This window comes from Pipistrellus kuhlii, unplaced genomic scaffold, assembly GCF_014108245.1.
Source record: "Pipistrellus kuhlii isolate mPipKuh1 unplaced genomic scaffold, mPipKuh1.p scaffold_m20_p_37, whole genome shotgun sequence".
Classification (NCBI taxonomy): Eukaryota; Metazoa; Chordata; class Mammalia; order Chiroptera; family Vespertilionidae; genus Pipistrellus; species Pipistrellus kuhlii.
This window is the reverse complement of record NW_023425537.1, coordinates 3,110,732-3,135,891: the sequence shown is the minus strand read 5'-3', so window position 1 is coordinate 3,135,891 and position 25,160 is coordinate 3,110,732. Positions and strand designations below refer to the sequence as shown.

Genomic DNA, 25,160 nt, shown 5'->3' with positions numbered 1-25,160 from the left:
CGGCTCTCTCCGAATTCAGGTCTGGTCTTTTTCAGCTTTTTATTTGTAAACAGAGAAATGCACAGGTCACCCCCATCCACTGGGCGGATCTCATGGCGAAGTCACCTGTGCCACCAGCACCCAGGTCACAAAACGCTTTGGGCACCTCCCAGGACCCCCCTCCCCCTGCCAGGCACCTCTCTCAGAGACTGAACCCTCACCCCCCACCCGTCTCCATTACTCCTGGCAGCATGGACCCCTTGGGCACACTTTTGTGCTTTACAAAACTAGACTCATAACATGGCTTCTTTTTTCTCCTTCTTAGCTGGAAGAAGCAGGTGTGCGTGTGTATGTGTGTGTGTGTGTGTGTGTGTGTGTGTGTGTTTTAATGTCACGCACTGGGCCTCTGGGAAATTAATAAATAAATGCAAGTGGGCCCAGACTCCCTGAGTCAGCTTGGACATGGCTACAGTGAATGGATAGACCCCCTCTGCCCGCTGGCCTCTGCCCTCTCCCCTTCCCATCCCTCCCCCTGACACTGCAGCCTCCTCTTCCCTTCACCTGCTCTTCCGCTCTGATCCACTGGGGCTGCCGGTGGAGGCCTTGAGGTGGGCGCACGGAAGGACAGACAAACATGCCGGGCTTGGGGAGTCCTTGTCCTGGGTGTGGCCTGAGACTCTGCATTTCGGGCTGCCGTCCCGGGTCTGCCCTGTGAGCAGCCAGGAGATGTGTGTGCACAGCGCCTCCCGGAGCACAGAGGGTGCTGGGGAAAGGCAGGCAGGAGGGCAGTTAGGGGTGCGCCTGGGAGCCAGCAGGCCAGGAGGTCAAGGGTGATGACTTCTGACCAGTAAAGCCCTTACTGAAGCAAAAACAACATGGATCCCCCAGTGGACGACGCAGTAACACAAAGCAGGGAACTCTGACCTCACAGGGAGCCTCTGCCCCCAACGCAGCCAGAATAGCTCGCATTGGTTTGCCACTAGGGGATTCATTCAGGGAGCACGAATTTCCTACCAGGAGTGATAATCCTCACTTTTAAGCCTTAAATATGTTTGAAAACAAGTTAAAAAAGTGTGTTAACCCTACATTTTTTGTTTCTTAAAAAAATATATAGATAGATAGATAGATAGATAGGTAGATATATATATATATATATGAAAGACCTTGCTGCCCTAGCTGGTTTGGCTCAGTGGATAGAGCATCAGCCTGAGGACTGAAGGGTCCTGGGTTCAATTCCGGGCACATGCCAGGGTTGTGGGCTGGATCCCCAGTAAGGGGCATGCTGGAGACAGCTCATCGGTGATTCTCTCATCATTAATGTTTCTCTCATCATTGATGTGTCTCTCTCCCCTCTTCCTTCCTTCCTTATTGAAATTAATTTAAAAAAAATTTTTTTAAAGGCCGCACTGCCCTAACCGGTTTGGCTCAGTGGGTAGAGCGTTGGTCTGCGGACTGGAAAGTCCCAGGCTCGATTCCGGTCAAGGGCATGTACCTTGGTTGTGGGCACATCCCCAGTAGGGAGTGTGCAAGAGGCAGCTGATTGATGATTCTCTCTCATTGATGTTTCTAACTCTCTATCCCTCTCTTCCTCTCTGTAAAAAAATCAATTAAAAATATTATTTTTTTTAAAAGACCGCACTGTATAAATGAGAAAGAATGAGGGTGTCTCACAACCTTCCATCTCCAAAGTGGTTGGGACTCACCCTCACTCCTAGCCTGGCTGACCCGCCTCCTCAGTCCAGCTGGTAAACCTCACCCACCTCAAGGAGCATCTGCAGAGCAGCAGCGACCCCTGCCGGCGGCCCGTGACTGGCAGGCTCGTGCAAATCCCTAATTCTTAGCTCCTGCCGCCACCTGGTGGCCTTCTGCAGAAGCGCAACCGGAGTCCCAGTGAGAGAGAGAGAGAGAGAGAGAGAGAGAGAGAGAGAGAGAGAGCGAGGGCGAGTGCGAGCGCGAGAGCGCGCACAGGGCCCTATCGCCAGGTTTCAAAGGTCAGCAAACTGTGGCTCGAAAGCCACTACAGCTCTTTGGCCCCTTGAGTGTGGCTCTTCCACCACGGCCTGGGCAAGTCTATTTTGAAGAACTGGCTTTAGAAGAAGTTTAAGTTTAAAAAATGTGGCCCCAGTCAGGGTGCATGTGGGAGGCAACCAATCGATGTGTCTCACATCGATGTTTCTCTCTGTGTGTCTCTCCCCCTTTCTACTCTCTCTAAAAATAAATGGAAAATGGGAGACATCTGTAATACTGTCAGCAATAATATATGCATTTCTTTTTTTAAAAAAAGAAAGGGTGAGTTAGCCAGACCAAGAGGGGCATGCAGATGCCAAGGCCTGGAGGTGGGGCGTGTGCCCAGCAAGTTGCCAAACGAAGGACTGGGGGCCAGGAGCCCCCAGGGTACCAGGGAGGGGGCAGGATGAGGCTGGAGGGAGGGGTGCAGTGCTGGGAGGGGCCCCCAGCGCCGGTGAGTGCGCCAGGTTCACCCTGGAGCCATCGAGGGGCTGGGAGGAGGCTCTCCCACCGAGGCCTGGATCTGGCATGAACTCAGCCCCCGTCACCTCCCCGACCCACAGACTCCTGTCCCCTGAGGATCACGGGTGGGGTCAGCTCGCTGTCCCCATGGCAGCCTCTCACCCACCCCGTCTTCACTGGCTGCTTCCTGGCAGAGGCCTCGGGGCAGATGGAGGTGGTCTGGACCCGGCTCCGGGTGCGAATCCCGGCGCATCCCCTTAAGGGCCATGTGGCCTTGGGCCCCTCTCAGCCTCTCGGAGTCACTTCTCTCCGCTGTCACAGGCTGACGCTGCTTGCCTCGGATGCGGGGCTTGGGGAGGAGTAAGGGGGGACTGCTGAGAAGAACAGCTCTACCCTCTTCCTCGGTGCCCCCCAGGCCCTGGCTGGCCCTGGCATGTGGATCATGGGTGTTGGCAGCAGTGGGGGCTCCTCCCAGCACAGTGCTCAGGCTCGATGGGTGTTCATGGCATTAGTTGAATGAATGAATTAATTAATGAATGAATGATTACTGTGAGGGTTACAGGCAAATCCGCACTGGCCACTAGGGACACAGGCCAACAATTGCAAGCGGTGGCAACACCCTCAGACCCTCAACGCAGCCAGCAGTACCCAATCCCCAACCCATCTGTTTCCTGGGAAACGTGCAGACACCCTCAGCTCAGTGAGAGAGGAAACCCTAGAGGAGGCCCTGCGTGCTGCGGGCGCCCTCTGCTGGCCAGGCCCGGCACGGCCGCCACACGCCCCAGCCTCCCTGAAGCCAGAGGAGCCAGGCCAGGGAGAAAGGCTCAGTCTGGCAGGCTGGGGGAGCAATTCCACGCCTCCCCTACACAACCCCTCTGCCACGGGGACCCCAGGCGCCCCTGACCCTCCACAGATATCTTCCTCTATCCTCTCCCCTCTCACCTGCCCCCCTGGCAAACTCATTCAGGCCCTGCTCTGTCTCACGTTAGCATCGTCCAATGCAGGAGCAGGGAGGGAGGTGGCAGAGGGGCAGCTGGCTGGGCACCTGTCTGCCAGGTCCTGTCACCCTCAGCCCTTTACCCCCTCCCGGAAGTGCAGCCCTCCCCGAGGGGCAGCCAGATTGTGGAGGGGACTCAAGGTCACGGGGCAGGGATTTCAGGAAACCTAGTGTGGGTGTTTTTTTAAAATGTATTTTTATTTTATTATTATTATTTTAAAATATATTTTATTGATTCTTTATAGAAAGGAAGGGAGAGGGATAGAGAGACAGAAACATCGATGAGAGAGAAACATGGATCAGCTGCCTCCTGCACACCCCCTGCCGGGAATGTGCCCGCAACCAAGGTACATGCCCTTGACCGGAATCAAACCTGGGACCCTTCAGTCCGCAGGCCGACGCTCTATTCACTAAGCTAAACCGGTTTCAGCTTAATGTATTTTTATTGATTTCAAAAAGGAAGGGAGCCGAAACCGGTTTGGCTCAGTGGACAGAGCGTCGGTCTGTGGACTGAAAGGTCCCGGGTTCGATTCTGGTCAAGGGCATGTACATTGCAGGCACATCCCCGGTAGGGGGTGTGCAAGAGGCAGCTGGTTGATGTTTCTCTCTCATCGACATTTCTAGCTCTCTATCCCTCTCCCTTTCTCTCTGTGGAAAATCAATAAAATATATATATTTTAAAAATCAATAATATATATATATAATACATATATATATTTTTATTTATTTATTTTTTTTTTTTTTAAGGGGAGAGGGAGAGATAGAAACACCAATGATGAGAGAGAATCATGGACCAGCTGCCTCATGCACGCCCCCTACTGGGGATTGAGCCCGCAACCCGGGCATGTGCTCTTGACCGGAATCAAACCCGGGACCCTTCAGTCCCCAGGCAGATCGATGCTCTATCCACTGAGCCACACCGGGCAGGGCCCTCCCTAGTGTTTTCCATCTGCCCGGATGGGGCTCCTCCCGCCTCCGTTAGGGCAGTGAGTGGGCCCTGAGATGAGGGCAGAGCCCTCTGCGGCCCGGAAACCTCACCTCGACCCTCTTGGGGGCCACACGGGACCCCAGGAAGGTGGAGACGGGGTGCCTGGCAGGTCCTTGGGAAAACTGCACGGGGACCCAGAGAGAGCGGGAAGACGAAGATTCGCGGGCCTTTGTCACGAGCTGGACTCTGTGACGGTCCCTTCCGGGCTCCCTGAGACGCCAGCCCCGGCCCGCGGTGCAGAACCTGCAGAACCGGGACCCGAACCCGCCCACGCCCCTGCCCAGCGCTCCTCCCACCCACCGGGGTCTCCTGAAAAGGGGACCACAGAGGAGACCTCGCGAGGGGGCAGCTCGGCAGGCACACGCACACCCTCAGGACAGGACGCCCGCTGACTCCAGAGAGAGGACCCTCCTCCGTCCTCCCCTTTGGTGCCGGATTTGGTGCCCGGGAGGGTGAGCGGAACAGGCATCACCTGGCAGGAAGCTCAGTCTGTGCTGCCATCTCGTGGTCATCGCAGGAAGTGCGTCTGTTCTGCATCTGCGTTGTAACGTGTCAGAATTGCATTCCTTTTTTAAAAAAAATTTTATATTTTGATTGATGTTAGAGAGGAAGGGACAGGGAGAGAGAGAGAGAGATAGAAACATCAATGTTAAGAGAGAATCATGGATCAGCGGCCTTCTGCATCCCCCTCCTGGAGATCGAGCCTGTAACCAGGGCATGTGTCCTTGACCAGAATTGAACCTGGGACCCTTGGGTCCACAAGCCCACGCTCAATCCACTGAGCCAAACTAGCTAGGACAGAATTTGATTCCTTTTGAAGGCTGAATAATATTCCATTTCATGTGTATGGATCACATGGAAACTTTAGGATTAGTGGAGAGAGAGAGAGAGAGAGAGAGAGAGAGAGGGAGAGGGATGGCTGTAGTGTTTCCCAACCCTATACGTTGTTTCCTAACTTTTACCTGGGGCGGGGGGTGTGGGGGGCTGAGAATCAGGCAGGTGAAGGTTCGTACAGGAGGCAGCAGAGCCCGGAGCCAAGCACCTGTGCCCCAGATATGTTCCTGGCTCCCCGGTGACTGGGATTCTGACACCCACCCCAGAAGCACACCTGGAATCGGAAACCCGTGAGACAGAACTGAGCTGCAGGAGTCGTCCTCACGGATGGGGCATGAGTTTGCCACAGAAGAAGGAATACGAGACCCAGGGAGCAGGAGTCAGAAGTTTGGGACCTTGTCATGGTACCGGCGCTGGGGTTCTTGGTTTCTCCAAGATAAAAATAGAGAGGGAACCCCAGAGGAATGTCCAGACAGATTTCATGAAGCTTGTGCTCAAGCACAAGGGAGACAGCACAGAGGAAAGGAAGGTCCTCAGAACGGCCGGGGCCTGGCTCTGCGTGGCTGCTTTTGTAAGTGGGCACAGCCCGGCCGGCGTGGCTCCGTGCGTGAGCATTGACCTATGAACCAGGAGGTCTCCGTTTAAGTCCCAGTCGGGGCACAGGCCTGGATTGCACGCTCCATCCCCAGTGGGGGCATGCAGGAGGCAGCCGATCGATGATTCTCTCTCCCCCTCTCCCTTCCTCTCTGAAATCAATAAAACTATTTCCTTAAATGATGATATTCTAACTGTATCTTTCCTTCCTCATTTACAACGTGAAATCTATACTAATAAAAGGGTGATATGCCAATTAGGCTGGGAGACCTTCCGGACGTCCTTCTGGACAAAGCGTGGTGGCGGAGCCAAGGTGATTAAGGGCAATCAGGCCAGGAGGGGAGAGCAGTTAGAGGTGATCAGGCTGGCAGGAGGGGAGGGGGGGCAGTTGGGGGCGAGCAGGTCAGTAGGCAGAGTGGTTAGGGGCAATCAGAAAGGCAGGCAGGTGAGCGGTTAGGAGCCAGCAGTCCCAGATTCTATGAAGGGTCCCAGATTTGAGAGGGTGCAGGCTGGGCTGAGGAACACACACCGCCATGCACAAATTTTGTGCACCATGCCACTAATACTTCAATAAAGAGAATCATCCCCCCCCCCCAAAATATGTCTATAATTTGGTCCCACTAAGGCAAGATTTTATAGGAAAGGCAAGGGCTATTACTTCCTTTTATTTACCAGCTGGCCAAGGAATGAGGTTAATCCCCACAGTAAGGAGATAAAGGTGGCTAATAAGGATATTCTTTGTTTGTTTGTTCATCCTCCCCTGAGGATATTTTCCATGGATTTTTTTTTTTTTAGAGAAAGTGGAAGGGAGTGGGGAGGGAGAAAGAAAGAGAAACATCGATGTGAGAGAGGCACATGGATTGGTTGCCTCCCACAGGCCCCTGACCTGGGCCAAGGATCAAGCCTGCAAGGGAGGTACCTGCCCTTGACCGGAATCTAACTGAGACCCTTCAGGCCGCGGGCAGATGCTCTAGTCACTGAGTCCAATCAGCTAGGGCAGCAGTTAAGTTTATGGAGAGTCACAGTTTATAAGTGGATTTTCAGCTGCATGAGGGTCGGGCTCCTAACTCAGCAAAGTTCAAGGGTCTCCCGGACTATATTATTTTACAGCTGGGGACACACGGTTCATTTAGAATTCTAAAAGAGCCAAAGAAAGTAGGTTCTCCCGAGAAAAGTGTTATCCACAGGTAGAGGGCACAGCTGCTAAGCTGTGTAAGGCAAAGGATGACCAGCAAATAAGACTGGTGTTGGTGACCCCTCGCTGGTTTGGCTCCGTGGATAGAGCCTCAGCCTGCGAACTGAAGGTTCCCGAGTTTGATTCTGGCCAAGGGCATGTGCCCAGGTTGCGGGCTCGGTCCCCAGTGTGGAACGTGCAGGAGGCAGCCGATCAATGATTCTCTCTCATCATTGACGCTTCTAGCTCTTTCTCCCTCCCCCTTCCTCTCTGAAATCAATACAAAATATATGTATTTTTAAAAATGGAACCTCAAAGTGAAATTGGAAGTCATTGCAATTGTTCAGGCAAGAATGATAAAGAGCAGTTCTAAGCCTCTTTAAAAAATACAGAATCAAAACCAGACCGATGTGGGTGCGAAGGCTGGGGAGAGAGCCACCGGAGCCAGCGTGCACTTGGCTCTGGCAGTGCCTATAGCAGCGCCGTCCAATAGCAATCTAGTGCGCGCCGCCCAGGTAACCTTCACTTCCCCGCAGCCATGTAAAGAGAAGCAGGTAAGATTCATTTTAACGGAACAGTTTACCTTACCCACGGCATCCCAAACAGCAGTACGTCCTGTCTGCAGCCTTGCTGGGCTGTGTGCCTGAGGACAGGTGCCGGCCTGGCCCTCCCTCCCTGCCTCCTCCGAGAGCTCGGGCTCACTGTACCCTCCAGACAGTGGCACAGCCAGGCAGGGCAGGCAGGGCACGTGGCCTGTACCCGCCCACCTGAGCAAGGCGGCTCCCCCCCTGCCCAGCTACAGTAAGGTGACTGCTTTTGGCAGGACAGTCCTGATTTTTAACAATATTTCCCGCGTCCCGCAGCGTTTTAAAAAAGTCCCCATTTTTAAAATATATATTGTATTGATTTTTAACAGAGAGAAAGGGAGAGAGATAGAGAGCTAGAAACGTAGATGAGAGAGAAACATCGACCAGCTGCCTCTTGCACACCCCCTACTGGAGATGTGCCCGCAACCAAGGTGCATGCCCTTGACCGGAATCGAACCTGGGACCTTTCAGTCCGCAGACAGACGCTCTATCCACTGAGCCACACCGGCTTCGGTAAAAGTCCCCATTTTTAGAAATAACGCACAAGCTAGGGAACAGCGGGAGAGCGGGAAGGGAGTATTCGGTTTTCGGCGGCCATGTGGCTATTTAGCCGGGAGATGAGTTTTATATTATTTTTGTTAATTTTATAAGGTTAAACTTTAATAATAACAAATACTTGTCGAGAACTGATTATCAAGAACTGCTTATCAAAGTTTGCAATGACGAAAACATTTTGTGACTGTCTCTCAGACGATACACATCGTACTGCGTGCTAGTAAGCTAAACAAGTGCTGTCATTACAAACCAGCTATTCAGATAATTTATGTAAGTAATTTATTTATTTAAGAAATACATAAATTTTCTTGAATTTGGCAGACAGTACTTGTATCATAGTGGCGGCGAAAAGTCTAGCGCCGGCCTTGAAAGTGACACTTATGACTTACAATTAAGTGTTGAGGCTTTGAAAGCCATTTTATGTGTGAAATATAATTTAACAAATTCTTGTGAAAAATTTCATGACCTTTTAAACAACAGCAATCTACTAAAAATATTCACTCAAATGAGAAATATGCCCAAGAATAAAATAATACTATACATATTTTTTATTTATTATATTTTTAAATTGTACTTATGTTGAAATTTTAAAAAATATATTACAATACTATTTTTGCATTCTATGAAAATCTTTGTTGCTCCATATAGACCAAATTTTTAATCAAGAACCACCACCACCACACCATCACTCCCCACCCCGTCAATTGTGTCCTGCTTTACCAATGTTAAAATCTGGTCACCTTAAGCTGCAGGGCTCCTGGTAGGACTTCCAGGAGGAGGAGGGAGAGGAGGGGAAGGAGGGATGGAGGAGGCAGACGCAGGGCCAGCCGAGAGGCAGAGGCACAGAGCTCCCGCCTTGGGCTGGCCGGGTGGGACCCTGGCCCTGGGAAGAAAGGCGAGAAGAAGAAGAAAGCCTGGCGGGCGGCGAGGGAGGGTGAGGCGGGCGTGTGACTGACACGCGCAGGAGAGCATGCCAGTCAACAGGCTCAGCTCCATGAATGTTCACCCCCTGGATCAGGACCCAGATCATTCCCAGCGCCCACCCCCCCAGGTCCCCTCCTGATGCAGGGGTAACCAGCTGACAGCTAACAGGCACATCTCCTGTTGAGGTGAGCTGAGCAAACTGGGTAATGTGTGTGTGTGTGTGTGTGTGGAGGGGGGGGGGGGGTTGCAGGCGGGGGAGGAGCATGAACTATTCCAGTCATTTACATCACTCACACACGGGGGTGATAGCTCCCAAATAAAGAATGCAAGAAATATTCCGGTTATTTGACTTTTTAAAAAATCAAGTTAAATCCTGAGCCAGTTACCATCCCACGGGCTGCCCAGAGGTTGACCTTGGCTGTGACAGGGGCTCCGGGGCTCCCTCTAGGTCATGGGGGGAGGGAGGTTTCTGCAGCACCAGAGCTTAGGGGAGGCCCCTTGGACCAGATCTTCCGGCTGCCCTGGTGACCATGGAGACACCCATTTCCACAGAGGATGCAACCCCTTCCTGGTGGGAGATTCTGCTGCTTCGGGGCCAGTTTGGGGCCCTGGGAAGTTTATTGAGGCTGAGGGTCCTCAGGGGTCCCACACAGCCGTGTACAAAGGACTGAGAGCTCCCACCTCTGTCCCACCCCATTCTGAGGGGCTCAACCCTGTCCCTGCTCTCAGATTCTCTCTCTCTCTCCAGCCCTCCTTCCTCCCTCCCTCCCCTCTGGGAATTTAGTAGAATTCATTTAGTGATTTGATCAAGTTTCATTTTTATCCTGTCACATATAATCTCCTCTTCAAATCCTCTTTTTTTTTTTTTTTTAAGTTTATGCTTTTTTTTTTTTTTAGATATAGTTTATTGATTTTTTTACAGAGAGGAGAGAGGGATAGAGAGCTAGAAACATCGATGAGAGAGAAACATCGACCAGCTGCCTCCTGCACAACCCCCCACCGGGGATGTGCCCGCAACCAATGTACATGCCCCTGACTGGAATCGAACCTGGGACCTTTCAGTCCACAGACCGACGCTCTACCACTGAGTCAAACCGGTTTTGGCTCAAATCCTCTTAAGAAGCCTAAGGGGGCCCTGGCTGGTTTGGCTCAGTGGATAGAGCCTCCGCCTGTGGACTCAAGGGTTCCAGGTTCGATTCTGGTCAAGGATTTGGTCCCCAGTAGGGGGCATGCAGGAGGCAGCCCTTCAATGATTTTCTCTCATCATTGATGTTTCTATCTCTCTCTCCCTCTCCCTTCATCTCTGAAATATATATATATATAAATTTCTGCAGCATCAGAGCTTAGGGGAGGCCCCTTGGACCAGATCAAAATTTATATATATATATAAATTTAAATATATATTTATATATATAAATTTTGTTGTTGTTGTTGTTTTAAAGAGTTTACTTGAGCCAAAGCCAATGCATTGCCAAGAAGCAAGACCTCAAATGCTCCGAAAAAGACAGTCTGCCATTCTTTTATATATCTGGAATGAAGGAGAGAACCTGAGTTGGGCCCAGCAAATCAAGGCGAGAACATAAGGGCTGGCCCAGCCAGGCCAAGGAACAGGCAGGCAAACGCAGCGTGAAAAATGCCAACACAGTGAGGGCCCAGAGAAGGACCCCACATGTTCTTCTGAGAGCAGATCGCCCAGCTGGGAGGGTGAGTGGGAAGACACCAAATGAAGATGTTAGCAAAGGCGTCACAGGAAATTCAGAGGGGGTTGTAATCATACCTCACTTGCCAGCCAGTGACCTGCCCTCCGTATGAACCAGGGACGTGTTCCCAAGTGCAGGGGGCAGGGCCAGGATTTTAGATGCAATAATGCAAGGAGCTGATGATCAGAGAGCTGGGTTGCTAAGGGAAACAAGACCACAACCTCAACATCATTTGTTTTCTGACCACTCGGCTGACCCAGTGGTCAGCAAGAGGGGCCGAGAGACAGGGACATCGGGCAGCGTATGATGAGACAGGTGTCACAGCCCCAGTTCTGTTTCCGGCTGGTAGAACACAAGCTGGTGGGTGACATATCAATGGGGGTCAAACAGCTCCGAGGGCCTGCTGGCTCTGTGGGCAGTTTCCAGAGACTTCTTCCGTTAGCAGTCTCAGAGCTCAAACTGCAGAGATCCGAATGCTGGGCCACAAGTCATAATATGGAAAGTTCTTATGTATCCTCAAAGAGGAGGAGAGCATGTGCGGGGAAACGGAGAGCATGCACCAACACTCTGAGGTGAGAAAATCTGGAACCACTGTGATGTAGAATGTGAGTGGGTGGGGGATGGTGGGGTGTGGGGTGATAGGCCATAAGCCTGACCGGAGAGCTAGGGCCAGCAAGAGCCAAGATAATTCTGAAGAACAAGGAGAGGCTCGTCCTATTAACATGAAGACATTGTGTAGACTCCTCTTAGTAAGAGTGTGTGGCTTAGAGATAAACAAACCAGTGGAACAGAGCCAAAACTCTAAAAATTAACCCACACACATGTAGAAACACGATGATGATAAAGAAGGCATGATGAGTCAGTGGGGCCAAGGTGTATTATTAAATAAACTAGAGGCCCGGTGCATGAAAATTCATGCATTGGAGGGGGAGTCCCTCAGCCCAGCCTGCCCCCTCTCACAGTCTGGGAGCCCTCAGGGGTGGAGGCAACTCAGCAATCAGGGGAGGGTGATGCTCCTATCACACCTCTGCTGCTGCTACTGCCAGCAGCGCAAGCCTTTGCCATCCCTGGTTCCCTGAGCCTCGGGCAGCCCTGGGCAGCTGGGAGGCTGAGAGGTCTGGGTGCTGCCATCTTGTGGCTGTGGGTACCGCCATCTTTGAGGGTGAGACAGTCAATTAGCATATTCCCTCCCTATTGGCTGTGGGCACTGCCATCTTTGAGGGTGTGGTGGTCAATTAGCATATTCCCTCACTTATTGGCTGTGGGCATTGCCATCTTTTCGATGGTGTGAGGGTCAATTAGCAAATTCCCTATTAAATAGGATGGTGTCAGAGCCATTGGCTACGCATATAGGGAAAAAAAACTTAGAATCTTTCTCAGACCATACGTGAGAGAAACATATTGATTGGTTGCCTCCTGCATGTGCCCCGACCAGCACCCATGCCAGGGAGGAGCCTGAAACCACTGGTCCCAACCAACCGGCTAGGGCTGAGAGCATTTTAATTAATACGTTGAAAGAACAAGAAAAGTCAACCACATTGAAGGAATTAACTCACCCACTCTCTGGGAGGCTCTACCCCACACAATTTGTTCAACACAAAGCAACCCTTTCAGACGCCCGAGTTCTCCTCCAGCCCCCAGCCAGGTCCTCTCCCGTGGACCCGAGCTGGGCATGCCTTTCTCAGATGAGCTAACTCATGAATTTAGAGATTAGCCCACGTGTAGGTTGAGTTCATCTAATGAGATCTTGGATATCATCCTACGTTAACCTAAATCATGAAGTTAAGGTTGTCAAAATATGTTTGATAAACATAGACATTTTAAAATGCAGCCGTTTTAAAACCTGGACGGTTTTCCTCTGCGGTTAGAGCGTTGGCCCGCCTACCCGCCAAGGGCAGGCACCTCCCAGGTCCTGATGTGGGCACGTGTGGATGGGGGTTGGGGGATCAGATGTGTCTCTCTCACACTGATCTCTCTCTTTCTCTCTCTCTCTCCCTCCTCTTCTCCTCCTGCTCCTTCTCCTTCTCCTCCCTCTTTCTCTAAAGATCAATGGGAAAAATATCCTCGGGAGAGGATTAAGTAAGCAATACAATACAATACAATACAATATAAATAAAATAAAATAAAATAAAATATAAAATAAAATAAAATAAAATAGAGCCAGAGCTGCCATGCCAGAGGCACTGCCTTGCACTCTCCCTACCTCAAACCTTGGTCTGCTAAAACGGAACAAAATAATCTTTGGACCGGGCCTGGGACAATACTGGGTCCCAAAGAGCTGTTTACAGAGATGACAAGGAAGCTGCTATCAGAAATTATAAACCCATCGTATAAACCGACCACCGCCGGTCCCGCCATCTGCACCACGGACATGCCTCCCTCACAAATACCCTGCCTTCGTCTGCTGATGGGGACGGACATCCCTTGGGCTTCTGCCCGAACCCGTGGTTCCCAAACAGCTATTCTTGTGGAGCTCAAATAAACCCTGTTGTCTCTCCCTTTGAAAGCCCTTTTTATTTTTTAAGTTCGTCAAGTCTGGGTTCTGTTTTGGATGTTGATTTAAGGCCCTTAAATCAACATCGGGCCACCTTAAATCTGAAAGAAGGAGCAAGTGGGTAACGAGGCGAGTATGAGACCCTGGTAACCTGTCCGGTTTCCGAGGCCCAGCATCCGGGTCCCCAATGGCCCATGTGCCCCCTAGAAGCCCCTTCTGCCGCAGGGCGGGCGACCGCGGGGTCAAAAACACGGACCAGGCAGAGGGAGCGCAGTGCGCAGGCGCGCCCGAAACCTCCGCCAGTTTTCCGCGCCGCCGCCGCCGCCGCCTTCCGGCCGCACTGCGCAGGCGCACAGGCCTCCCCAGCCTCCCCTCCCCCCGCTCTTACCTCTTTCCGAAGCCGAGGACGCCCTTCCGCAGCCCCTGAGCGTCTGCGCACGCGCCGCCGCGCGTCCCGCCCCCGCCCCCGGACCAATTGGAAGCGGCAGCGCCTGGGCGCCGGGGGCACGACGCCGTGGGCGGGGCCGGGACGTGAGGGCAAGCGTGCTGGCGACACAGGGCGACTATATAAGTGAATACAGGCACCGCCCCTCGCCCCAGTGACTGAGCCGCCGCCGAGGACTCAGCAACCTCCCCCTCGAGCCCCCCTCGCTTCCCGACGCTCCGTCCCCCCTGCCCGCCTTCTCCCGCCGCAGCCTTCCGCAGGCCGTTTCCACCGAGGAAAAGGAATCGTATCGTATGTCCGCTATCCAGAACCTCCACTCTTTCGGTGAGCGGCGGGCCGGGCCCGCGGGAAAGGCCCGGGCGGGGCGGCGGGGCTGCCGAGGCCCAGCGGCGGCCCCGGAGAGGCCCCCTAGCGCTCGGGCCTTTGTCACTGTGTGCGGAGGGGACGTGTCTGGGCTCGTGGGCGGTGGGGACCCGGCCTGGGCCTTGGGGTCGGCCCCCGAGCGGGACCGGAAGACTTAGGACGAGAGGTCAGCCCTTGGGCGGGCCCAGCGTCTCGGGTGGCGCATTTACTAATGGCTCCGGCCCCCCCGCCGGCCACACCCGCCTCCTCCCGCCACCGCTGCGTCACATCCTGTACGTCCTGCCGTTGTCCCGGGCCCCGGGGAGGGGGGCGGCCCCAGCTCTAGAGTGACAGGCGCGCGCGCCAATGGGGCGGGGAGGCGGCCCCTCCTCGGGGCTCAGGTTCCGGCCGGTTGCATCAGCCGACTGGGGCGGTGCCCGCCCGCCCAGGCTCCCCCGACACGTGATCGGCTGCCGAGGGCGGGCCCGGACGGAGGCCCAGGCCTTTGGCGGGGCTCGGGGAGGAAGTCACCCGTCCCCGACCGACATGTTCCGGGGAAGAGCCTACAAAGGACATCATCTGATCTGACCTGACCCAGTTCTTGGGCGATGGCGGGATTCGTTTTCTGCACTCAACAAAAGACCCGGTGGGAGGGTGACGGCGGCAGCTGAGCCTCCAGGGCTCTAAACTTGCACCTTTTCTTCCCAGACCCCTTTGCTGATGCAAGTAAGGGTGATGATCTGCTTCCCGCTGGCACTGAGGATTATATCCATATAAGAATTCAACAGAGAAACGGCAGGAAGACCCTTACCACCGTCCAAGGGATCGCCGATGATTACGATAAAAAGAAACTAGTGAAGGCCTTTAAGAAGGTAGGTCTTGCCGAAACCGATTTGGCTCAGTGGATAGAGCATCGGTCTTAGGACTGAAGGGTCCCAGGTTCGATTCCAGTCAAGGGCATGTACCTTGGTTGCGGGCACATCCCCAGTAGGGGGTGTGCAGGAGGCAGCTGGTCCATGTTTCTAACTATCCCTCTCCCTCCCTCCTCTCTGTAGAAAAGCAATAAAATATTTTTTAAAAAAGAAGGTAGGTCTTCGTGGGAGGAAATAGACCTTTAGCTTTGCTCACATGCAGGCGCTGTGGTATCCCCCTCCCCCCCAAAGAGATGATGATGGCCTGGCCTAATCTGTAATCTGTCTTGCTTCCCTTGCAGAAATTTGCCTGCAATGGTACTGTAATTGAGCATCCAGAATATGGAGAAGTAATTCAGCTGCAGGGTGACCAGCGCAAGAACATATGCCAGTTCCTTGTCGAGGTGAGTTCTGTCACTTGCGTTGGTGCCTCTGGCCCGGCTAATCTCAGACCCTGCCTAATGGGTTCATTTCTGCTGGGAAGATTAGACCTTTCCTTTTGTAAGGCTGAACGAAATGGTTGAGTTTCAAAGTGCATAGATGCATGTATTATCAAAAACAGGAGGAATTTGTCTGCTTTAAGTTTACTTTTTTTTATGGACCTACTTTTCCTTTTAAAAAAACGTTTGATTAAAAAAAAAAATCTTTATTGTTGAAAGCACTATATATGTCTACCCCCCTCCCCCTTTTTTATGGTTCTGCTTTTAAAAGTTGCAGATTTAAAGTGTGCAGACAGGTGCTAAGCTAAGCAGGAAGTCTGGTTGGCTGTTCCTCCTAGCTGCTGAAATCGGTTACATGGTTGATATTTAGCTAAATGCCCTGAGTAGAGAACCACTGCTCCTAGTGGTTGGGGTATGCATCTTGGCCCTTGGACCTCCCTTGCTCAGTGTAGAAGGAAGGTAGGACCCTTGAACTCTTTCATTTGACTCTTTAAAACTGTGCCCTTTTATGTTTTTGCAGATTGGACTGGCTAAGGACGACCAGCTGAAGGTTCATGGGTTTTAAGTGCTTTTGGCTCAGAAGCTTAAGTGAGGATTTCTTTGCAATGAGTAGAATTTCCCTCCTGTCCCTTGTCACAAGTTTAAAAACCTCACAGCTTGTATGATGTAACCATTTGGGGTCTGCTTTTAACTTGGACTAGTGTAACTCCTTCATGCAATAAACTGAAAAGAGCCATGCTGTCTAGTCTTGAAGTCCCTCATTTAAACAGAGGTCAAGCAGTGGGCGCCTGGCAGTGTCCAGCCTGAACCAGCAGTTCCGTGAGGTTTCAGCCAAGCCCATGTCTGGCCAAAGCTCCTCACCAGAGTTCCCTGCCCTCAGAGAATGTCACCGCCTGAGCAGCCTTCCCTGAAGCGGAGAGGAGAGGGGGCAGGCAGCAGCGGCATGTGTACCACTAGAGGGAGCCCTCCGTAGTCAAAGATCTACACCTGATGGAGCTCAGAGCAGCCTGCCACCTTCCCTCCAGGGAGGTGTAAGGACTCCAGGCTTGCCACCACGGTCTTTCTGACCCGACATAACCCTAGCTCATTGTCCAAACCATAATTTGAGGCCAATCTTCTATCCGAGTTAAACTTTTGACAAGGGAACAAATTTCAAACTGAAGTGTCAGTCGTGTAGCTAGCTGTAGAGCTTGCAACTTAATAGCAGCAGCTGCCCAATGCCATGTGAAGTAAAAGAAAAAAGATTTTTGGGGTGTTTTTTTTCCCCTCCTTCAGTTTTAATGTTGTGTTATGTATTTAAACCCTTATTTAAATAAAACTTGTTTTCAGAAACATCTAACCTGCAGATTCTATTGTATGTTTGTCTGTGTGTGAAAGAAGCACAGAAGTGGGCCGGGGGTTCGGTCTACCCCAGAGTTTCTCAACTGGGGCCTGAACAAATGGGTCAAGAAAACTTCACTCCTTTAAGTTTCCCAAGAGGACATAGTGTGGGGATTCACCTAATCTCCAAACCCCTAGAAAAGGTATGCAGAAGTGGGCTAGAAGATTAGGCTTGTAGTATTAAAAAGCATAGTGACTGATGTGTTTGTGAAGTTGAAATTAGTATCCGGAGCCAACCCTTGACAACAATGAATAGTAAAGTATGTGCACTCCAGGGTCCATTCTGTTAAACATATTGTATAATCCAGCATAAACTGGATCATAAACCACTCCTAACTTCAGATACTGAAATAACAGGCTTCCAACTGCTAAGAAAGGTTATCAGGAATCAACACTCCCCAGCCCCCATTTTGTAGATCAAGGTCAAATGAATGTGTGGAGGTCATCTGGTGAAAAGGCTGAACCAATTGCAAATGCCTTGAAAATAAGATTCTAATCTCAGGGACAGTTTATAACACAGTCCTACGAAATTGACTTGTTTAACAACTTTCCACTTTGCTCCAAATGATGGCATTGTTCAAAACATTTGGGTGATGTTTTTAAAAGACAACAAAAGGGCTTTTCCTAGAGAAATTAATAGAAGTAACACGGGGCCCAACCCACAGAATCACAGAAGATGGGATGAAAGGGAATCCTGCCATAGTGGCTATGAAGGTCTGAGTGAGGCTGTTCACATCAGTGCCTTTGAAGGACCTGCAGTTTCCCCCAAGGAGATTGTTCTGACATCAGCTAGCAACACCAGTATTAAGTAAGCTGTCTGCAACCATTCAAAATGATCTGTTGACGGGAGTTTTATAAATGCCCTAATGCGATGTGACGTGGGTGTATCTTACGCTTGAAGTAATAAAGCATGATTGTCTCCATTTGATGGTTGAGAGAACTGAAATGTGGAAGTGACAGAGCCTCATCTACCCCGGGTTCTAGAGCTTCTCAAGAACTCAGGTAATCTAGAACCCAGTCTGTTCTTCCCATCCGGAAACCTGTACCTTCACAAGTTAAATAGCTCCGTTTACGTTACAGACCTTGAGTCTTGGTTCTTGCCGTGTACGGGGGTTGTTACAGGGCAAGCAAAGGTGCGTCAGCAGACAGCCTGATGGGATGTTAGACCAGCATAGCCTTGCTTTGAGGCAGAAGGGCCAGTGCCATCCCTTGGCGTAGCTAAAAGCACAGGATCTCAGGATTGGGAAGGCTTCCCCTTCCATCCACGCGCAGGGGGCCATCTGAAGGTAACGTTGGCAATAACTGCAAAAGATCCTTACATAACTCGATATGTTAACAAAGTTCTAGAGAAAGAACATTGTTATTTTCGAATCCTCACCTGAGGATATGCTCTTACTGATTTAGAGAGAGAGAGAGAGAGAGAGAGAGAAACACCCATGTGAGAGGGAAACAGGAGTTTAGAGAGAGAGAGAGAAAGAGAGAGAAACACCCATGTGAGAGGGAAACAGGAGTTTAAATCCCCAACCCAGATGTATACCCTGTCCAGGAATTGAACCCACAACCCTTTGGCATTCAGGACATTGCTTCAACTAACTGAGCCATCAGCCCAGGCAAGATAGATTTGTAAAACTGATAAACAACTTTTCAAAAATGTTACCAAAATGATGTCTGTTTGGCCTGTGGGTGCCTGTGACTCGTTTGGTATGAGGTGTGACAGCCTCAGGCTAGAAGCCCCCGCCTGTGAACTCCAAAACATGGCCCACTTAGGGCCAGAATGTCTGGTCCAGCAGCCCTGACGGGGCCCCCAGGAACTGGCCTTTTTAACCAGCATCAGCCAATTCCTACCGGAGGGCCCCAAACCACGTGTGGGGAGTTAGTGAGGAAACAAGCAGGGAAGAAGCACTCAGAGCTAACCTTCAGGGAAAGGAATCAGAAGTATCGCATTGAAGAGGGTTAGAAAGGGGGGGTAGAGGGTCAGAACTTGGTTACCAGCATGTGTGACTTGTGAGACTGTCCATGGCTTTGATCAGATTCCTTTATTTTAAAAAATATACTTTATTGATTTTTTTTTCAGAGAGGGACAGAGAGAAACATCGATGAGAGAATCACCGATCAGCTGCCTCCTGCACACCCCCACCGGGGATGTGCCCGCAACCAAGGCTCATGCCCTTGACCGGAATCGAACCTGGGACCTTTCAGTCCGCAGGCCAACGCTCTATCCACTGAGCCAAACCGGTTTTGGCTGATCAGATTCTTAAAAGAGCCTGATACCCAAAACGGTTCATCAGTGGTCCCTGGTTATCTCCCAAGGCTAACAAAAGCCCCAGCGGTTACCAGGTTTCCCAGGCCTATCCCAACATACAGCAACAGTGCGTATTCCCATGTCAACTTGTAAAGTTAATAACTATTTAAAAATATCGGTAAATATCTCTAAAACCAACCGTGTATCGGGTGGAAGGCGCACACACAGCCCGGCTCCACAGAGCTCAGAAGCGGGGTGTGACTCACTCGGTCCCCGGCCACTATCGCCAGCCCCAGCAGTCTGAGCGCTGCACAGGTTAAATCATCTTTAATCATAGTCCTTGATGGTTAATTTACACCCAGAATGGATGATTGCTTAAAAACAGGAAACACAGGGAACACAAGCTATATTAATGCGGAGCACAAACACGTCAGTATTCGGCGTGTGTGTGGCAAGCAAGTCATCGATTCTCACTCTATTTCTGTGAAACAACAGGAAATGAGCAGAAGGACGACGTCAGATGCAGAGAGATGTGACCTGCCTGGTTCCGGGTCCACCGTGGAGACGGAACTAAAGACCGCCGCTCAACATCATCTGGGAGCTCGTTAGATGTGTAGGATATCAACCCCCTCCACACACCTGCCGAACCAATCTTCCTTTTACCAAGTTTGAGAAGCACCCGTTTGAACCATAAAAGCAGCAGACCTCAAACTGTGTTCTGTGAGCTGGTTTCAAAAACCAAAAACACACAACAGCATTATTGTGACTTTTCACTTTTTATAAGTGCATTTTTATGACAGTGTTAGATCTGTATTGAAATGCACAAAATCAGTTGAATACAGAAAGCAATAATGCTGGGACCATTGGATAGCCAAATGCCAAAGAATGAAGTTGGGCCCGTACTTAACCACCATATACAAAAATGAACTCAAAATGGATCACAGTCCTAACATAAGAGCTAACGAGGTAGAACTCTTAGAAGAAACCATGAGTTTTGTTTTGTTTTTTTAATCTATTGTTTTTCTAGTCAAGCAATAGCAAGCTTGCTCTTTGACCCATAGGGAGACATTACCTCATGCCTTGAGGTTACCTCAAACACAGCCCTGAGACTCGGTGCAGGTAGAGACAGGCCCGGCATCTTGGCGTACAAGAGCGCTTCAGGCCGCCAACAATCACCAATCTCTGTGTCTCTGTGTCTCTGGCTATAAACGAGGGGTCATTGTATCGCCCTCCTCGTGAGGCTGTGATGAGGATCATAAGACATAACGCCTGCAAAGTGCTGACTGTAGGAGCTTGGCCTTACAAGTGCTCCCCAAATGTCCATCGCCATCATTAGGGGAAGAGGGAGGTGAAAACGAGTTGTAGATGCCAGCAGGCTTGCCTGGAAAAGAACATCAAGGTCCCGGGGTAAGGAGGGGCCTCTGCTCACTTCCCCACCACAATGTTCAGGACGCTGCTTCCCCTCCAAGAGACAAGGAACAAAGACCTGCTTGGTCACCACTGTGTCCCCAGAGTCAGCACCGAGCCTGGCACAAAAAAAGCACTTAAGAAATATTTTTAATCCTCAACTGAGGATATTGTTTTAAAAAAATATATTTTTATTGATCTCAGAGAGGAAGGAGTGGGAGAGAGAGAGATAGACACATGGATGAGAGAGAATCATTGATCGGCTGCCTCCTGGGATGGAGCCCCCCAACCTGGATATGTGCCCTGACTGGGAATTGAACTGTGATCTCCTGGTTCATAGGTGGACACTCAGCCTCTGAGCCACACCAGCCAGGCCTCACCCAAGGATATTTTTCCATTGATGCTTAAGAGAGAGGGAAAGACAGAGAGAAACACTAATGTGAGAGAAACACTTCGGTTGGTTGCTTCTTGTATTGGTTGCTTCTATATGTCCTGACCAGGGCCCGGATGGGAGGGAGGGGGTGGAGGGGCCTGCAACCAAGGTACATGCCCTGGACTTTAATTGAACCCAAGACCTTTCAGTCTACAGGCTGACACTATAGCCACTGAGCCAAACTGGCTAAAAATATTTAAAAATAAATAGATGAATGAATGAATGAATGAATGAATGAATGAATGAATGAAAAGGTGAAGGCACAGGTCTCTGAGCAAGCAGGAGGGTTTGGGATGAAGGAGGGTTTGGCATTCACTGGGTAGAGAGCCTGCACACAGCGTTCTGGCCTTGAGTCTGAGTGTTCAGTGAGGTCATAGGCCTGTGAGCGCTCGTTCAACAGCAAAAGCTGTTACTGTTAAGATATGGGAGCCCTCCGGCAGGCGTGGCTCAGTGGTTGAACTTTGACCTATGGACCATGAGGTCACGGTTCGATTCCCGGTTGGGACAAAGAAAAAAAAATATATAAAGGAGACAAGACAGCCCCCAGGGTGGAGGCCAGGGTGACCCAGTGCTGTGGGAGGCAGGAGGTGGGAGACCTGAGGAGCTCCTGTGAGGCCTACATGGAGGTTGGCCTTCATCTGCCCAGGAGGGGGCTGCCCGGGACTGCTGCAGGAAGAGTGGGGAGGAGAGTAACGGAGGGAAGGGGGAGATGGTCCTGTTAGCCAGGATGGTGTGGCAGCCGAAGCGCTGGTGAGGCTGAGGTGAGGAGAACCCCGGAATGACAGCAGAGCTTCCTTAGGACTTACTGTGAGCGAGACCAGCTCCCCCCACGGCCTGGAGCACCTGGGTCCCTCCGCTCTGTGACTCGCCTGCCACTGGAGGGTTAGAAGGTGCTACCGAGGTGGGGTTCCCGCCCCGACTGCAAAAGCCGGTCCTGCAGGGGCCAGCCAGGCGTCCAGGCCTCACCCTCAGCTCTGCCCGGGGAGGACTGGGCGCTGGACCTGAGTGGCCTGGGCCTGAGGGTGGGGCTTAGGGCCCCCAGGTGATCGTAATGTGAAATGTGGATTGAGAGGCAGGCTCACAGGCCCAGGTGGGCATCAGGTGGGCGTCAGGGGAGAACGTGCGAGGGGAGGCCAGAGAGGGAAGGCAGGGGCTAAATTGGGGGCACCCTCTGCTCTCTCTCCTGGCCAGCCAGGCCTGTCCCCGACCCCTGAGCTTGGGGGGGGGGGGGCTCCCAAATATTCTGAGCATGGTTGTCTCCTTCTCCCATGGTTCTAGGGTCAAGCTGAAGAGCAGCTGCATTTGTTCATGCAAAAGACACAGGGGCGCCTGGCCCACAGCACCGACATCATTGTGAACATGGAAGCTGGGTTCATAGGGAAGGGGAGGAGGCTGGGCCCCAAGGTCTGGGATCTGGTCATCAACTTGATAGACCCAGAAACTGGGTGTTCTGGTCACCAGCCTGTCAAAGTGCAGTCCCTGGGTTCCACCCTGACCTCCCCAGCCTCATAACCCCCCTCACTCTGTAGGTGCTGGACTCCAGGAGACCCAGCCTCCACAGGCGCCATCCCTGCTGCCTCTCTCAGTGGCAGCTCCATGCGGTGGTCCCTCCGAGTCACCCCGCCAGCGGGAGGGCAAACCTTGGATTCACAGACGGTGCTTTTTTAGGGAATTGCCCTCCTCAAGCCTCCAAGGAGGTGAAGCGCCCTGCTGTGTGCAAAGTGAGCGCACAGACCTTGTCACATGGCAGCCCCGTGAGGCGGGCATGAAGGAGACCCATTTCCCAGATGAGGCTAACTGACGCCCAGCGCGGGTAAAGGAGGGAGGTGCAACGAAAGCGGATGCCCGTGCCATTCCGGGCACTGGGCGTGGTGCTTGATGCACATCAGCTCTCAGGACACTCTCTCCCAAGTTACTGTGCTCACTTCCGGGAGGGAAAGACAGCTCAGGAAGGGAAGGAGCTCCCAAAGCTCAGCAGGCTCCCTTGTGAGGGGACCAGGCCGTCTCCATGATGGCCAGCTCCTTGGGGGACACCCTCTCTGGGGACGTGAGCCCCGGCTGCACGCCCACCAGCGCCCTAACAGGGGCCTCCACCCCTGACCAATGGGGGGAGGGACACAGCTCGACTCGGTGACGTTGCCACCCCCATGCACCCTGCCTGCTCAAGACAAGCCAAGGGACACAACTCCCATAATCCCCCTCCTCCCACCCCCCAGGAGAAATCAAGACGTGGGTCGTGGTACAACCAGGACTCTGCTGAAAGCCTGTCATCCCCCGTTGCCACAGCAACAGGAGCCTCTTTTTCCCCCAGGATGCGAGCAGAGCGGCTCCCCCAAAGTATCTTCTGCCTCTGAGAGTCTGTCACTCAATGATGATGGTGAAAGCTCGCAAGGTTGTTTTTTGCCATTTTCATTTATTCCATCTGCCGAGTCTCGGAGACCTGCTCTGGATTAGGATGGTTAGTTGGCCACTGGTTGCCATGGACACCGTGCTTCCTTCATCACCTGTTCATTCTGGGCCACGCTGGCTGGGGGTGTGGGGACCCCGGCCTCTTACCCAGGTTGGGAGGGGCCTGATGATGCACTAACAAAAGCAAAACCCCCAGTCCCAGCTGCGGAAAATAAAAACATAAACAGCCTGGAGCTAGTTACATCCATCCAAACGAGGTCAAGACAGCAGTTTATCAAGCAGGCTAACGAGCCCAACTGGGGTGGCCCAGTGATTGAGCATCAACCCAGGAACCAAGAGGTCATGGGTTTGATTCCCAGACAGTGCACCTGTGGGTTGCAGGCTCGATCCCCATGAGAAGACATGTAGGAGGCAGCCTATAAATGATGCTTTTTCCCCATTGGTGTTTCTTTTTTTTTTAAAAAAAAAATATATTTTATTGAGTTTTGTACAGAGAGAAAGGGAAAGGGAAAGAGAGTTAGAAACATTGATGAGAGAGAAACATTGATCAGCTGCCTCCTGCACAAACACCCCCCCCCCCCCCCACTGGGGATATGCCTGCAACCAAGGTACATGCCCTTGACCAGAATCGAACCTGGGACCCTTCAGTCCCCAGGCTGATGCTCTCAAACCAGTCAGGGCACCCCCCCCCCCATTGGTGTTTCTATCTCTCTCTTCCTATCGCTCTAAAAATCAATTTATACATATATATATATATATATATATATATATATATATATATATATATAAATATTTAAAATATGTATATTTTAAACCCAGGTCAACAAGCGTTCCATTTGGTTTTCTGGAACATCTTGGGCAGACCCTTTACTCTCTTTGCTAGCCATGTGAAGATGTATTTTTATTTATTTATTTATTTATTTAATATATTTTATTGCTTTTCCACAGAGAGGAAGGAAGAGGGATAGAGAGCTAGAAACGTCGATGAGAGAGAAACATCAACCAGCTGCCTCCTGCACACCCCCTACTGGGGATGTGCCTGTAACCAATGTACATGCCCTTTACCGGAATCGAACCTGGGACCTTTCAGTCCGCAGACCGACGCTCTATCCACTGAGCCACACCGGTTTTGGCTGAAGATGTATTTTTATGAGGCAAAGCGGTGGATGTGTTATGCGGGTTCCTGCCTTCCCTTGAGGCACAGGGGCCTCCAGGAATTGGCTCTGGATAGGGGGTTTGCAGGAGGGGAGATGGGGGGCAGCCCTGGGAAGATGTGGGGTAGCTGTGAGCTACATGCAGCCCAGCACAGAGGGCTCGGGGCGGGGGAGGGGGGAGGGAAGGGGGCCCGATACTCTGGGGTTTCCAGGTGAGGGAAGGTGAAGGGGTTCACAGCCACCAGGATGTGGCCATGGGGCAGGGAGAGAGCGGCCATCAGCCACGGCCCATTGTGCCCGATAACGGGGACACGTCCTGTTTGCAGAGGCCGGCGGACGGACAGGAGATCAATACGTCACTCTGGTCATGCCCTCCTGGTCTCAAACACGCTCTCTCTGACTCTAAGGTCATTGGGTCCACCCGCCTCACCTGCCCCCTAACAGGAAGTAGTCTAAAGGATGCCCCCCCAGACCCCTGGCCCCGAGGACACGGCGGGGGCATTGCTCCTGGCCCCAGGAAGCCCGTCTCCTGCCTGCCTCCATGCCCAGCAGAACAGCCCCTACCCTGCTTCTGTCCTCGCCATGAAGTTCAGCATCCCTTCCTTCCCCCACATCCGGGGGACTGACTGGATGGCAGGGTGGGGCAGGTTTCTTCGCGCTGGGGGGAGCCTGGCCTCCTGGGAACGGAGGGCTGGGAGGGGC

General features: G+C 51.9%; 1 protein-coding gene across 1 annotated transcript; it reads left to right on the top strand.

The window, feature by feature from the left end:
- Positions 1–13,876: 13,876 nt before the first annotated feature.
- EIF1 (eukaryotic translation initiation factor 1) lies at positions 13,877–16,767 on the top strand. The gene is made up of 4 exons (XM_036407788.2): positions 13,877–14,064; positions 14,791–14,954; positions 15,296–15,397; positions 15,954–16,767. The coding sequence occupies exons 1-4, from the start codon at positions 14,034–14,036 to the stop codon at positions 15,996–15,998; spliced, it is 342 nt and encodes a 113-aa protein (XP_036263681.1). The 5' UTR covers positions 13,877–14,033; the 3' UTR covers positions 15,999–16,767.
- The last annotated feature ends 8,393 nt before the right edge of the window (positions 16,768–25,160 follow it).

Coding starts and splice junctions, on each gene's coding strand:
- EIF1 (XM_036407788.2), top strand. CDS start 14,034: ATGTCCGCTATCCAGAACCTCCACTCTTTCG. Junction 14,065..14,790: donor CCAGAACCTCCACTCTTTCG/GTGAGCGGCGGG, acceptor TTTTCTTCCCAG/ACCCCTTTGCTGATGCAAGT. Junction 15,398..15,953: donor TATGCCAGTTCCTTGTCGAG/GTGAGTTCTGTC, acceptor ATGTTTTTGCAG/ATTGGACTGGCTAAGGACGA.